Genomic DNA, 16,046 nt, shown 5'->3' on the forward strand with positions numbered 1-16,046 from the left:
AGCTCATGCCCTTTTGGAATGCCGCTTTTATGAAGGACTTAGATAACGTTATATCTTTCCCCTTTTGACATACAAATTTAATGCCTCTGTGTCCGATATAATGCCTTTTTTATTAAGTGACAGGGATCCCAAGGCTACATTGTCAGTGGCAAGATTTATTTCAGTCCTTATATCCCTCAAACATTAGATTTAAAATTACGCTGCTCAAGATCAATGGATCAAGGAGCTTCTAAGGGATAAAGGAAAGGAAAGAATTACTGAATGGTTGAATTTCAGCCTCCAGTTCCAGGCCGAGCGCCGTCTCCAGCTCCAGCCACTGAACACACCCTCCAGGCCTGGCTTCCAATGCAGTCACTCTGATACTTTCCCTCCTGCCACCAACAAAGCCACTCCCCATCCTCTTCTGGCCACTCACCCAAGTTGTCTGTGACAATGAGCGAACTCTGGAAGGCCTTCAGCGCCTCTCCCACCAGATGGATGAAATCCTCAACCACCTTCATGAGGAGGACAGAGCCAGGCAAGACCTGGAAAGCAGATCCAAGGATTGTGTGTGTGTCAAAATAAGAAGGCACCCCCCAACACACACACACACACACACACACACACACAAACACACCTGGCCCTGTGGTTCAACCTGCACCTGCTCACCTGTTGAGCGTCCTCCCATTTGTCCCTGTTCTCCGCATCCACCATGTAGCTGACGACCTGGAAGAATCGCTGCAGGGAAGAGGAGAGGGTGAAGAACAGCTTCTGGGAAGGTTCCGGCCATTACACAGCCTGACATTCTTTTGCCTCAAAACGAGGGATTTGGGGGGAGAGCCTCCTGAGAAATTTCAGCAGCCATATCAAAAATTAATTGCTTCTTCCTCAACAGAAGTTTCTAAGTGTACTTCGAAACGCTGCGGTGGTGGCAACTCTGCTCACAGTTCGTCACCCTCAGTTTTTCTGGTTTGGGCGTTTTGTTGTAAAAAGCAAGTTCCTAGGTCTCATCATGCTGAAAAAGACCTTGAGACTGTATAGGAAACAGTTGATTATGACTCAGCTACTAACCTGTGGTAGGAAGCACCTGGATTACAGCATCCTTTATCCCTTTATTCTATTCTTTATGCTCGTGGACCAACAGGTCATGAGCAAAACAAATTCAATACATTCCATAATAAATACCTGGATTACAGCTAATCAAGTTTCTGACTTTTGGGGATGGCACTTCAGTAGCCTTGACCTTCCACAAGGACAGCAAAATATCTTGTCTGAAATTTAAAAAATCTATGCATACCACATGAATTGCATATTGTATGCAGGTCACCCTTTGGCTTTTTGGCTTTTGTTTTTTTTAGCACAATAAAAAGAATCCAGACCTCATTCACTGCAATGCCTAGACACAACACCACTGTGGCACTCTCCGCCACACTGCCATACAAAGGAGTGTCTTCCTTAAGAACACTCCTGCGCCCAGGTACACCACGCGCTTCAGAAGTGCTTGTTCCATCTCCAAAACCTCGGGTCGATACCTGCACATCATCTGCAGAGGGGATGTAGGTCGCTCTCTTGTAAGTGTCTGTGACGTTGCGCAGGATCTCCACAGAGAAGAGCAGGTCCCCACTGTAGTACGTCTTGCGCGCCACGAGCTCCAGCAGCCCACGAACCACCTGAGACATGCCTTCTCCAGCCAGCATGCGCTGCCCCTTGGCCAGATGCTCTCGAAGCTGAATTTGGGACAGAGCAATGTTTTTTTTTAAACCGGGGTAGAACCAGGAAGGCTGAAGTTCTGTGTCAGAGTGCGCGCTTGGCATGCAGAAGAAGAAGAAGAGTTGGTTTTTATAAGCCGACTTTCTCTACCACTTAAGGGAGGCTCAAACCGCCTTACAATCACCTTCCCTTCCTCCCCATGACAGACACCCTGTGAGGTAGGTGGGGCTGAGAGAGCTCTAACAGAGCTGTGACTTGCCCAAGATCACCCAGTTGGCTTCGTGTGTAGGAGTGGGGAAACAAATCCAGTTCGCCAGATCAGCGTCCGCCGCTCATGTGGAGGAGTGGGGAATCAAACCCGGTTCTCCAGATCAGACTCCACTGCTCCAAACCACTGCTCTTAACCACTACACCACGCTGGCTCTCAGAAGGTTCAACTGCCAGGGACAGGACCTCAGGCTGTGGGGCTTTAAAATAGCCTTAGTCCTTGGACAGCTGCTGCCAGCCAGATTAAACAATACAGAGACAGACTGCTAGATGAGCTCAGCGTAAAGTTACCTCTTGAGGCCACTGCGTGCATTTGCACCCTCTGAAACCCACAGGACTTAGATGGGACACTTTCTCTGAACTGCCTGTCCAACCCAAAGCTATTACAACAGGGGTTGGCAACCTTTTCTTCAATGAGAGCTGGGTAATGAAAAATATTCCAAGCCACCCCCCCACCACCATCGCATTACCAAACTTTGCTCTGCCTAGAAAGAGCGCCAGAAATTCAGTTATCAGCCAAGGAGCACAGAGGACTCCTCCTTTCTTTCATGATCTTACCCTGGGTCTTCTAGGGCTACATGTGCTACTCTGTAGCAGCCTGTGGCCTATCTGTTGGAGACCCCTGCGTTACAACATATGCCCCCTCCCTGTTTCTTTCTATTCATTTCAAACACCACCACCCCAATACGCCTTGCTGTGGAAAACTACTCTGTTTAGCCATGGCCAATTAAACGCACTAAGAACAGAATTCACCTTTCCGATTTGCATTGCCTAGGCAAGTACATAAAGAACCAACGATGCCACTTTTAAAAAGCCAGAATTTTATGCACGTATATAAAGCAGCTTCCTCGATCAATGAGGAATTATGAAACTGCTATTGCTCTGCCTGTTAACAGTGTTCTCGCTGCTGGTATCACCACCTCTCTTTGACATGCTCAACCACACCTTTCCTCCTCCCATAAGGTTCTCCCTTCTTTTTACAAGGCAGGGGCAAAAAAAAAAGGCAACAGTATAGAAGAGACTGCCCTGACCTGGATAGCCCAGGCTAGCCTGATCTCATCAGATCTCAGAAGCAAAGCAGGGTCGAGCCTGGCAGGTGCTTGGATGGGAGACCACCAAGGAATACCAGGGTTGTGCCGTGGAGGCAGGCAATAGCAAACTACCTCTGTTAGTCTCTTGCCTTGAAAACCCCACCATAAGTCAGATGTGACTTGCCTTGAAAACTCACCATAAGTCAGATGTGACTTGACGGCAAAAAACAATGAACAGAAGAGAAAGAAGAGGGAGGGAGGGAGGGAGGGAGGGAGGGAGGGAGGGAGAGAGGCTCAATTGCCTGTCAGAGTCTGCACCTACTGAGAGATGTAAGTATCTGTATTCATGGGAAACGCAGCGTGCAAAGCTGGGCGCACCCCAATAAGCCACACCCTGGGAGTTCAGCAGGCACCGGCGACTGGCAGATCCTGAGGGGGGAGAGAAAAAAGATAAGACAACCAGAGACCTCTCATAGCTGTGGACGTTCACCCCACCGGCTCCCACCTAGACAAACTGCCACAAAACATATTGCCAAAATTGCACCACCAAATGCGTGCCTCTTCCAACATGACTAAGGGGAGGGTCCATGGCTCAATGGCAGACCATCTGCTTGGCACGCAGAAGATCCCAGGTTCAATCCCCGGCATCTCCAGTTAAAGGAACCAGGCAAGGAGGTGATGGGAAAGACCCCTGCCTGAGACCCTGGAGAGCTGCTGCCGGTCTGAGTAGACAATACTGACTTTGATGGACCAAGGGTCTGATTCAGTAGAAGGCAGCTTCATGTGTTTCCGACCGTCAGAGGTCGCCTCGCTCTCGCCCTGTGTTTCCCCGAGTTTTGCTCGAAGGTCTGATTCAGTATAAGGCAGCTTCATATGTTAACTATGTCATGTGTTAACTTTGCGAGACTATTACAAAATCTTCAAGGGGTGGGAGGAGGGATGTTTGAAAAGGTGTCGTGGTGGGAGACTTGCAAAACACATCGCTATATGCAATTTTTTAAAGTTATACAAAGTTGGAAAGAGGCCATTTTCATGTGTCAGCGGTTAGGTTCATTTAAAAAAGATATAAAGTTCTAGTGACAGAGGAGAGCAGGGCAATGTGCTGGATGTAAGGAACTGTGAAGTACCTATAACTTGGAAGAACTACTTGGCACACTGAAGCACTACAGAAATTGGGAGAGAGCAGCAAAGTCTATTAGAAACCTTTTGGCTGGTACAGTCGTACCTTCAAAATTTACAGAAAGGGGCCTTCAGTTTCTAGAAGAATTGGTTTTTATATGCCAACTTTCTCTATCACTTAAGGAAGAATCAAACTGGCTTACAATCTCCTTCCCTTCCCCTCCCCACAAAAGACACCCTGTGAGGTAGGCGGGGCTGAAAGAGCTGTGACTAGCCAAGGTCACCCAGCTGGCTTCATGTGTAGGAGCGGGGAAACCAACCCGCTTCTCCAGATCAGAGTCCACCATTCCAAACCACCGCTCTTAACCACTACACCATGCTGGCTCTCTGGGACATCATGGTGGGCAAGGAGATCTCATGGCACACCTGCCTCCCTTTTCACCATCTGCCCTCTATAAGGCCTTCTCCCCTACTCCCCTCCGATATCATCTCGGCTCCCTATATGGAGATGCCTTCCCACCAAGCTGCCTACCCGTGGCATTGGCTGGGCATTTGTTGTAGACTGTTTCACCGGCGGCGGCTTTCTTCCAAGTCATCAGTGTGACGTATTCGTCCTTGCACATCTCGTGGTACGCTGCAAAAGGAAAAAAGATGGCGAAAGGTGAGGGGCTCTCCAGAGAGGGGCAGGAATCCTGAAGTACACGGTCACACGGCAAAGCCTAGATATCTGGGGGTGAATCGGTGGATGACATCCATAGAGGGCTGTGTGTGTGTAAGATGAGCATATGCGTCTTTGGAGGAATTAAGGGGTGTGTGTTTATGGATTGGCAGAGAGTACGGAGGAAGGAGAATATTGAATGGGGTGGCTACAAGCAACAGCAAGCAGGACAAGTGTTGGTAGGTGGGCCTGCAGTAGCCTGCAGTAGCAGCTCAACTAGCCAGACTTGGACAGACGGTCAGGCCTCTGCAGTTCAAACCCATCCAGAGCCTTCACCCTGCTTGCCAACTGTTGATGTGAATAATGCACCACCCTCTTCCTTTCTGTTCCTCTGAGCTTAGAAGAAGAAGAGTTGGTTTTTATATGCCGACTGCCTCTACCACTTAAGGAAGAATCAAACCGGCTTACAATCACCTTCCCTTCCCCTCCCCACAACAGACACCCTGTGAAGTAGGTGGAGCTGAGAGAGCTCTAAGAGAGCTGTGACTAGCCCAAGGTGGCTTCGTGTGGAGGAGTGGGGAAACCAACCCGGTTCACCAGATTGGCGACCGCCACTCGTGTGGAGGAGTGGGAGATAAAACCCAGTGCTCCAGATTAGTGTCCACCTCTCCAAACCACCACTCTTAACCACTACACCACACTGGCTCTCAGTCCCTGATAGCTCACCACAGTGAGGACCTGGGTAAAGCCTTCTCAGTTCATACCCCAGATCTCCAGAACTGTGCTGGTGGAGGAGAAGTTGATGGGTGTGGGTTGGGGAAATAGAAAGATGGAAAGGTGGACAATCAGAAATATCTTGGCCAAGATGCAGATGTGTAGAAAGGCAACTGCCCAGTTAGCGACCAAAGAGAGCCGAAGAGCAGGGGGCAGATGGGGTGGTCGGGTTTGTTTCCAAGCTGCACAGGGACACTCCTTTGCCGGTGGAAGGGAGAGATTCTCCGGCCACCTGCCAGATTGAAGCACACCCCAGCAAGGATACCTGGGCACTTCTTCTCGTTGCATGTCTTGACTTCCTCCCCGCTGCCCTCGCACGGGTAGCCTTGCACGCCCGTCCCTTGACACATGCGGAAGCGTCTCTGCCAGCCAGTGTCGCACGTCTTGGAGCACAAACTCCAGTGGTTCCATGGGCCCCATGTGCTGTCCGCTTTGGTTCAGGAGAGCAGAAAGGAACAATCAGAAGACCCTTCTGAACTGGCAATCTCCCCATTTCCCTGCCACACGCACTCCCAAATTTAGATTCATATTAGCCAAAAGAGCAGGAAGAATAGCAAGGAGACGGAAGAATTCTTCCTTTATCACTGGGGTGCAACTGAACCGGCCTGGCTGATAATTACTTTAATCAAATATTCCACAGATGATTAAACCAATTTATCAATAATTCAGATCTCATTTCATCCAAACTGTCCCTTCTTCCCTTCCCCACCAGGCCATGACCGTCAGGGTGCCCTTAACAAATGGAATTCATTTTAATTCCTCAGGAGGTGACTCTCCTTCAAGGCTTCTGAATTCTGCAGATCTTATCTGGCTTGAGTAATAGGATTTAATTTTCCTGCATTATCAAATGCAGTGACAGACAATACCCAGACAACTACCATGACCAATAATCAACCTAATTGGTACTTTTTAGGCTGGAACTGGAAGCCGGGTTTGCAGCACAGAAAGCTAGTCCTCTCGACTAATATTATCCAGATTTCTGATAATAGAGACTTTTGCCCCAAAATTGAAAGTGGAGGCGTCCTAATACACTTCAAACACCTTCCTTTAGAGTGTCTGAAAACGACTGTTCTGAGTAGAACCACTCCCTGTTTCCTTGCATGAGTCAGTGATCTTAATGTGGACAGAAAAATCTTCTGTCTCCATTTTAGAGCATGACTGAAAGTTCCAGAGTTCTCTGCCTACAGCAGAAGCAAATAAGAAGGAAGCAAGACCAGAACAGGGAACCAGGCAGAGACACAGTGGGTAGCCTCCTCTGCAGGGTGCAGATGATAATTTTGGGGTTATAATTTGTTTCTCACTGCATTCTAGTGTACTCTGGCTCACAGTTCAGGACTCTGAGCTCTGGCCTCTACAATCCACCGGTTTTCTGACCTCCCCCCCCCTCCTCGGTCTTCAGCTCTCTCCTTGATCATTTGAGCTATGTTGGGCTGAGGACCAGTTTATCCGTCCAATTGCATCAAGAGGTAAAGTTTTTCATAGGCTGAACCATTTCAGGCAGCATATGGGAAGGTGCACGACTTCCCACATGCTTCTTCATAGATATCCTCCCGCAAAAAAACCCTGTCCTCCCAGCATACAGAAAAACAGATTGTCAGCAAGAAAATTAGGCTTCACCCTGAGATGCTAGCTTCGTATGTACAAAGAATTTATTTCAGCATTTGAACTTGTAGCCCCCACCCCCACCCCCGGCATATGCATCTATATAGCTGGTCTTTTAGCACCTATTTCTGTGAGTGCACAAATCCTGTTGATACCCCCTGTCCCCACAATATGGCCTAACCAAACCACCAGCCTCAGTGCGAAAGGCACAGTGACACTAAAACCAGCCATGTGCAAAATCTCACGGGAAACAACCCTCAAGAGGCCAAAGCCACAGATGAAAGCCCCCATTTCTTCCCCAGAGCACTGCAGAAAACCATCACAGTACGACATTCCCCACTCTCCTCCATCTATAGCATCCAGTTTTGCTGGAGAGAGAACCCAGTCCGAGCAGGATAAACATGGCAGAAAAAAAAGCCGGCACAGCAGGGGGTTCAGAGTAAGAGCCCCTCTGGCCGGGCTATGTCCCAAAATCCTGGGTGTTCAACTGCCGGCTGTATGAGTACGATTTATACTTATTCCTTTAGGTAATTTATAACCCACCTTCCCGAGTATCCAAGGTGCCTTACAATACAAATAACACTTAAAACACCAAACAGAACCCTATAGAAACCAGTAGTAATATTTAAACAAATCAATACTAAAAAAGAAACAGAAATGTAGCGAGATGCCATAAACTCGACAGCAGCGCTCTCCAACGGTCCATTAAAAATCCAATTTGAAAGCAGCGGAAATATTATGGCATGCTTAAGAGAGATCTAGAACACCCCAACCACAGGCTGAAAGACCCCAGCGCCAGTGAAATATCGCATACGATTCCAGATAAGAGGGAGACACCGCTGGCTAAAAATAAAGGCTGTTGAGGTTAGTGCAGGCAGTCTGCTCTGAACAAGGTGCACTTTCCTATGAAGGATCCAGTTTGAAGCTTGGAGTGCTACTAGATCCGGGGCGGTAGACAGTGGCACGAGTCTCCTCTGTGGCGTGGAGTTCCTTTTGCTAGCTTTGGTCGGCTCCCCATCCGCAGTCCTTCCTCAGAAGGCAGGATTTGGCCACTGCTATCCATGCACGAATTATATCTGGGTTAGGCTACTACAATGTACTCTATGTGGAACTGCCTTTGAAGACTGCTTAGGAGAATGCTTTGTCTCCAAGCAAGCCCTTCATGGTTTGGAGAAATCTCAAGGAAACACTTTACCCCTCACTTACCTGCCCACCAGCTAAGATCTTTTCTGCCAACCTTTTCAAGGTCTTTTCCATGGTAGAACCTAGACTGCAGAACTCAATTCCTCACAGAGGTTCACATAGCACCCAAAGTAGCTATCTTTTAGGTGCCAGGTAAAGCCTTTTTATTCGCCTGGGCATTTAATTAAAGTACTCCTGAGGGTGTTAATTTTGTTGTCCCTGTTTTGATATTTTAACCCCCTGTACTGCTCTTTTAAAATGTTTTATGCTTCTGTATTTTTCTACTTTTCGTGTTAACTGTTTTAGATCCGCTAGGCTGGTTTTAAGATTTTAATTGGAATGAAGCCCTGATGCTTAATTGATTTTTATCCGCTGTTGTTTCTATACCACTGTTTTGTAGTTGTTTTGATTTGTTTTACTGTACTTGATGATTTTATTGGCTAGCATAAAGCTGCCTCATGAATTTTATATGAAGAGTATGGGATATAAATATTTTAAATACATAAATAAATCTAAGTTCAAAGGTCCTCTGGAAAAAACAAGCTTTACAATTATGCCGGAAGGCTGGAAGAGATGGGGACAGCCTCTTTTTGGAGGCCAGGAAGTTCCCCAACCTGACACAAAAGCAGAAACAGCTGTCAATAGCATCTGCCAATATTTTATATTAATACTGCGGCAGTAACTTTTTTGATACCAGCAAGCTGATTGGGGCGATGGCACAAAACGTTCACAAACATTCTAAAAACTCAGGAAGAACACCTGCTTGCAGAATGCCAGAAATCTGGCCTTCCTCGAGGGAAGAGAAATTCGGCATTTCAGCTGGGGTTAAAACTTCACACAAGCCCTTGGGTCAGGCTGAAGTGTGGGAAGAGGTCCCAAAAGACAGAGAATCTTAAAGGGCAAGGAACATGAAGGAATATGTAGCCAGTGGACTGAGAAAGAGGAACGATGGGTGAAGAAGAAGAAGAAGAGTTTTTATATGCCAACTTTCTCTACCACTAAAGGAAGAATCAAACCAGCTTACAATCACCTTCCCCTCCCCACAACAGACACCCTGTGAGGTAGGTAGGGCTGAGGTAGGTGGGACTAGCCCAAGGTCACCCAGCTGGTTTCATGTGTAGGAGTGGGGAAACAAATCCAGTTCACCAGATTAAACTCCGCCGTTCATGTGGAGGAGTGGGGAATCAAACCTGGTTCTCCAGATTAGAGGAGTCCCCCTTGGGAGAAGGAGGAAAAGCGGCACAAATGGGTCGAAGAAGAGATGGCTCTGAAGAAACCTAGCAGTGCTTAGGTCAGGATAGGTAGATTGGCAGCAGAGGAAAAGGAGACATTGTCAGGCAGGTTTTCAAAAGGAAACTGGATAAATGAAGCCTAAAAGTGAGTGATGTGGACATGGCAGTGATGGAAAAAGGAGCCAAAGAAAAAATGGGAGTGGTGAGAACCAGTGTAGAGGAGTGGACAAGTGTTGACCTAGGATCAGGGAGACCCTGGTTTGAATCCCCACTTCGCCATGGAAGCTTGCTGGATAACCTTGGGTAAGTCACACACTCTCAGCCTAACCCACCTCCCAGGGTTGTTGTGAGGATAAAATAGAGAACAGTGATGTAAGCCACTTTGGGAGAGAAAGGTGGGGTATAAATGAAGTGAGTAAATAAATAAACAGCCCTTTCCTAGCATCTGAGAGGCTACTTGCAGAAAGAAAGCAGTGGGCAGGCAAGGAAACTCTGAAAGGCCATAGGCCATGCAGAACAGGGACACGAGGCTGATGCATAGAGAACAGCAGAGCAAGTGGCCACAGACCGTCTCAAACTGACTTGAACCAACCAGCTCATTTCTTGGCCATAGTTTTCAAGCTACAAGGATTCTGAAGCCGGCAGTGGGGTTCTGCCAGTACTTCCTTCCAGTCTGTCTGCCACAAGACAGAACTAACCAGCAGCCAGCCAGAATTGGATTTGGGAGCTCTGTGGCCTTTTATGCACGGCTGTTTCCCTCACGGTCACCCCTCCGATGACTTCGGGGCTTTGTGTTGATTATGCATGCTGTTTCCGACTGTCAAGAGGTCGCCTCGCTCTCCCCCTGCATTTCCCCATGTTTTGCCCGCGTTTTCAAATTCGAGATAAAACAGGTCCCTGAAAACACGGGGGAAATGCGGGGGAGACCAGGGCGACCTCTGACAGTCGGAAACGGCATGCATAATCAAAACAAAGACCCAAAGTCGTCGGAGGGGTGATGGCGAGTGAAACAGCCATACCTGTGTTCAAGTCGCGCTTCTGTTAACAGAGTCAGCATATGGCCACAGGCCAAACCAAACTCAGTGCAAAGGGACACTGTAAGAAGGAACGCTGCAATGGCTGCCGAGCATTTCCCAAAATCACAAGCTGTGAACCATGCAAGGCAATTTCTCCCCGGGCACCTGGTGGGAAAAACCGGTGCCAAGGGGATTTAACTGCCCCGAAAACCAGTTTCAGCGCCTCTGTTCCCACCTCTGGTTTCCAGCCCCAGCTGTCACTCATCAATAAAAAACCAGCAAATGAAAATCGACGCTGGGGGAAAAGAAGGCAGCCGAGGGCCATCTGTCACTGCCGCCGGATGACTGGCGTCTCTGAACCCACTGTACTAGGCGCTGCGGCTTTATGGAGAACAGCTGCCACTCCAGACAGATTGGCACAGCCTGGTGCTGACGTGTGGGCACGCCTCGCTAGGTCCTGGATGTCGTCCGAGGCTCTGGGCAGGAACAATCCAGGGGTCTGTGGTGTCGTTTGGGAGAGCCAGCAGCAAGGGGGAATGTAAAGCCAGAAGGCTGCCCTCCTCTCCTCAAAGCTCCTGCCTAGGCTCGAGTCAGTCTTGGCTGGTGAGCTTTAAGTAGTTCCTCAGTGGAACAGGCTTCCTTGGGAGGTGGTGAACTCTCCTTCCCTTTTTAAGAAGAGGCTAGATGGCCATCTGTCAGCAATGCTGATTCTATGACCTTAGGCAGATGATGAAAGGGAGGGCATCTTGGCCATCTTCTGGGCATGGAGTAGCCATCACTGGAGGTGTGGGGGGGTAGTTGTGAATTTCCTGCTTGTGCAGGGGGCTGGATTAGATGACCCTGGTGGTCCCTTCCAACTCTATGATTCTAAGAGTCTCGGACAATGGCTGCAAACCCCGCTTTTCTGGTCCACGGATGACCTCTTCCTAATTCCACCCTCCAGGCACTGCAGTGTTTCACCTCTGTCAGGGCCAGACCAGGACAGTCCTATCAGGATTAAGACCTCACAGTTTTGTTCTCCAGATCAGGGTCTTCCAAGGCCAACGGCCGGAGTGGAGGCCTTGGGATGGAGTTATCTGAAGCAACCAACATTGTTTGGTGGCATTCATCAACTGCTTTGTTTGCCAGGAAAACTGGCCCCCAAGGCAAAGGGGGCAGTCAGAGAACTGGAGGGTGGCGAAGAGGGAGTTGTGGGTCAGCGGCACATCATCTGCTTGGTATGCAGGAGGTTGCAAGTTCAGTCTTTGGCAGATAGGAAGTGTCGAGAAAGACCTTGACCGGAGACCCTGGAGAGCTGCTGCCTGACCATGACAATCCTGACCATGACAATCCTGACCGTGACGGACCAAAGGTCTGCTTCGGCCTAAAAAAACTTCATGCATGGATCACAGGAGCCTGTTTTGAAGTAGACTGAAAGTCTGGGTGCAGCAGTAAGCCAGTCTTCTACTGTTTATTCCAATTCATACTGCCAAGCAGAGGGTCTGGTCAAACATAAGGCCCACGGGCCGCATCCAGCCCCTTGAGAGCTCTTATCTGGCCCGCGAGATACCTGAGGCAGCCACCCCCTCCAGTGGCGATCTGGGCTAGCGAGGCATGGACCGGCCCGACCAAGTGACATTTATGTTATATCCGGCCCTCATAACAAATGAGTTTGACACCCCTGCTCTCAGGTGTGAGCTCATGAAGGCATGAGGGCCTTGGGCCAAGACTTTGACAGTTAGTCATTCTGCATTTGGGAGATGGGGGAGAAGGAAAGGAGGACTTCTGGCAATACTTAGGACAAATTACCTGCAGCTGCCCAACAGCGTTAAGGTTCTCCTGACCTCGTGCCCCCCAGGAACCTGTTGCAAACAACCATGCCACACACCAGCATGCTGGGCACTTCTACAGGCCTGCCAGCCCTGTGCCATCTCCAATGCTCTGGCCTGACCGATGGGTACCCACCAACTTTACGGCAGGAGCAGGACTCAGCACTCCAGCCTGGCTGTCTTCGCCTAATTAGTCCAGTCCCAGGGAAAGTGACAAACAATATTGCCAGCAACAGTTCCAGGGGGCCAAAGGGACTCCCCCTCCCCTGGCGACGGAGACCACCGCAATCCTTACCTGGACATTCAGGGTTGTAACACTCCCTGGCGTCGGCATGAGCCCCTTTGCACTCTGCCCAGCCATGAGCCGAGACGCTGCACTTGCGGGTGCGCTGCTGAGTCCCGTTGGAACACGACACAGAGCAGCGGCTCCAGGATCCCCAGTCCAGCCACTGGCCTTCCACTGTCAGAAGAAGCACAGGAGAAAGGCCATCAGTGTAGGGGAGAAGGCGGGAAAGGCTCCTGTCATCCAGCTGATCCTTGCTACCTTCTCATCTAGCTCCCTATTCTAAGGCTGGAGTCCCCAAGCACTTCCACCACAAACTACAAATTGACACCGGTTATTCTCCCGCGTCCTCCGCACACTACTAACTAACCCTGGTTGCTCTCCCGTGTCCTCCGCGCGCTACAAGCTAACCCTGGTTGCTCTCCCGTGTCCTCCGCACACTACAAGCTAACCCTGGTTGCTCTCCCATGACCTCTGCACACTACTAGTTAACCCTGTTTGGTCTTCCATGTTCTCCACATGCTACATGTTAACCCTGGTTGTTGTCCCATGCTAGCAGTACCTACCCCAGAGGAGGAAAAGGATAGCTATTCTAGCAAGATGGCTACTACAAGCAGACTTGAGTCGAGGAAAGGGAGGGGCGAAAAGGAGAACACCTAAAGGCCGAGTGAACGGCTACTGCTGCTGCAGACAACAACTCTGTGTTTAGATCCCCTTTCCGTCACTTCTTGTACATTTTCCTCATGTCCGGATGCGACGCTGTTGTGCATGTCCCCACGCCCCACCGGTGGTAACCAAAGATATGGGATGGGCCCAGGGGAATGCAGGAAATTGGCACATAAGGAAGGGTGTATAACTAGGGTCAGAAAGTGACAGTTCCTCGGTCAAATGCAGCCCCCTATTTTTCAGGCAAGCGTCCACGGGGGGATAGGCCATGGGCTCTGCCAACAGGCCATTTTGAGAGAGAACTGCGCTCTTGGCCTGCCCCACCTGACTTCACTATCAGGGCGGCCTTCCGGGAGATCTAGTTCACAGCCACAGTTCTTGCCACTACACTGGGAGAGAGGGGGTAGCTACTTTCACTGCAGGGTTGGTGTTTGTGCTAGGGGTTCCATCCCCAGCATGAAGCAAAACCTGTTCGGCGGCATTCTGGATAGAAGCAAGTGCTCTGAATCCAGTGCGAATTCTGCAGGGTAGCCACAAAGCTTAGCCTGAATAAAGGAGGAGGGATAAGCTTCTGGCCTCATGATTGAAGGCAAAGGTATTTTCACAGAAGATTCTGCTCATCTCCTACCACTCTGTCCAAAACCAGGATAAGCCAACATACTATTGGCTGAGCTACATATTACATTGCATCTGGGTCCACTGCCCCGTCATACCAGATGAGCGCCAGGACCTCCATGTCCACAACTCCCACTGTTTTCTGAAATTTAATTCTTGGCCATGTGTCTTGGCCCTTGCAAAAACTGCTTCCTGCCAGTCCTCTGTGCCCTGACCCTTTCCTTGTGCTCTACAAGCCACCTCCCCAATTTTAGACTCCTTGCCTGAATTCAGACTCCCCCCACTTGCCTCTTCCTGCACCTAGCTTGCCAAAATCTCTTCTTCACTGGTCCTGACACCCTGCAGCCTCTGACACATGGATGTTTGAGAGCCAGGGCGGTGTCGTGATTAAGAGTGTTGGGACTAGTATCTGGGAGAACAAGGTTCGAATCCCCTCTCATGACATGGAAGCTCGCTGGGTGACCTTGGGTCAGTCACACTTTCGCAGCCTAAGTCACCTCACAAAAGGCTGCTGTGAGGAAACGGGAGTAATGATGTCAGCTGCGTTGGGTCCCCACTGGGGAGAAAGGCGGGGTACAAATGAAATATATAAACACGCGTTTGCAAGAATTCTCACATGGTGTAGAAACTCAACAGAAGCATCAAGTCATTCATTCAAAAGGCCACTTTGCTCCAGGAACTGATCCAGCAAGGGAAGTTGAGCTTCCAACTGGATTGCACAACATTGCAGTCCCCCCCTCCCCTGTTGTGCCTCTTTTTGAGTACCCAGGCACCTGGCAACCTACAGTAAATTCTTATTGAGCTGCGCGTGGCCTGAGGGGTTGTGTATGGAATAGCCTGCCCTACAATCTTGCTCTGTGAAGAGAATGATACCCAAAGGACAAGACCAATGCAGAAAGGCAGGAAGAGGCCATGATGGGTTCTAGGAAGAAATTAACAGCAGCCAGCTAGAGACGCCGCCTCCCTTGGGAAGCTGCAAATAGACTGCTCCCTGCCAACGCTCAGTTTTGTTACAGCAGGTAGAACACCCAAGGCAGGTTCTTACTGCATCTGAAAAGCACGGTGGCCAACTGCACACCATCATGGCCCACGCCCAAAACTCTGGGGCGACACGAGCCTCCCACACAATTCATGTACTGCAAACAGGGCAGCGTCAGATGTGACAATGGCAGGAGCTTCGCAATCTGTGGCTATGGGGACCGAGCCTAGGAAGCATCCTGGGCTGGGACCACGTGCGTTCAGATGATGCAGCGCTCTTCAGCCACAGAAAGCAATAGGAATGTGCAATGTCAGGCTGTGTGATTGGTTAACAGTATGAAGCCTCTAGATTGGCCAGGCTTGTGATGTAAGTATATCATGAAATATATACTTACCCTTCTGTATATCATGATATACCCTTCTGTATATCATGAAAGCCAGTATGTAGTAGCGGTTAGAGTGTCCGACTAAGATCCTGGTGACCCAAGTTCAAATCCCCACTCTGCTACAGAAGCTCACTTGGGGGACCTTGGGCCAGTCACAATGTCTCAGCCTAGCCTACCTCACTGGGTTGTTGTGAGGATGAGATTAAGGAGAGGAGAATGATGTAAGCTACTTTGGGGGCCCCACTGGGGAGAAGGCGAGGTATAAATTGAATAATTGAACAATTAAAAATAATAGCTGTGGCATCCGGTCTGATTTCACATCCCAGTGGCACCCAAAATGCTGAAACCTCAGGCTTACATCACACGCCAATGGGGTGTAGTGGTTACAGAGCTGGAGCAAGGAGACCCGGGTTCAAATCTCCCCTCAGCCATGAAGCCCTTTGGGCCGGTCACTTCCTCTCGGCCTCACAGGGAAATGGGACCACCCGGAGTTCCTTAGATGGAAATTTGCCATAGACAGACACCAGGACCCTCCGGTGGTGCAGGCAGGAGCCGCGGCCACCGGTCTCTCCCATCTGGTTTCCTAATGTTAGATGCCACCAGAGGAACACGGGATGCTGCCATGCAGGGGCATCCGCTGTCCAAGAACCGGCCCTCGGGGGGGGGGGGAAGCGTTTCCGTACTCCTGTTTCCCTCCCCAGTTAGACTCCGGATGAGTTCGTTTGGCAACACGTCGTCAT

General features: G+C 49.7%; 1 protein-coding gene across 1 annotated transcript in view; it reads right to left on the reverse strand.

Annotated features, from left to right (window-relative positions):
* ADGRB2 (adhesion G protein-coupled receptor B2) overlaps positions 1-16,046 on the reverse strand; it is a 187,032-nt gene that overhangs the window by 67,759 nt on the left and 103,227 nt on the right. The window contains exons 6-12 of the mRNA XM_056846271.1: positions 12,674-12,838; positions 5,804-5,968; positions 4,639-4,740; positions 3,310-3,416; positions 1,512-1,706; positions 649-717; positions 416-524 (exon numbers count right to left, since the gene is read on the reverse strand). Coding sequence (XP_056702249.1) covers positions 416-524; positions 649-717; positions 1,512-1,706; positions 3,310-3,416; positions 4,639-4,740; positions 5,804-5,968; positions 12,674-12,838 — 912 coding nt within the window. The remainder of the gene's footprint in view (positions 1-415; positions 525-648; positions 718-1,511; positions 1,707-3,309; positions 3,417-4,638; positions 4,741-5,803; positions 5,969-12,673; positions 12,839-16,046) is intronic.

This window comes from Euleptes europaea, chromosome 3 (assembly GCF_029931775.1).
Source record: "Euleptes europaea isolate rEulEur1 chromosome 3, rEulEur1.hap1, whole genome shotgun sequence".
Taxonomy (NCBI): Eukaryota; Metazoa; Chordata; class Lepidosauria; order Squamata; family Sphaerodactylidae; genus Euleptes; species Euleptes europaea.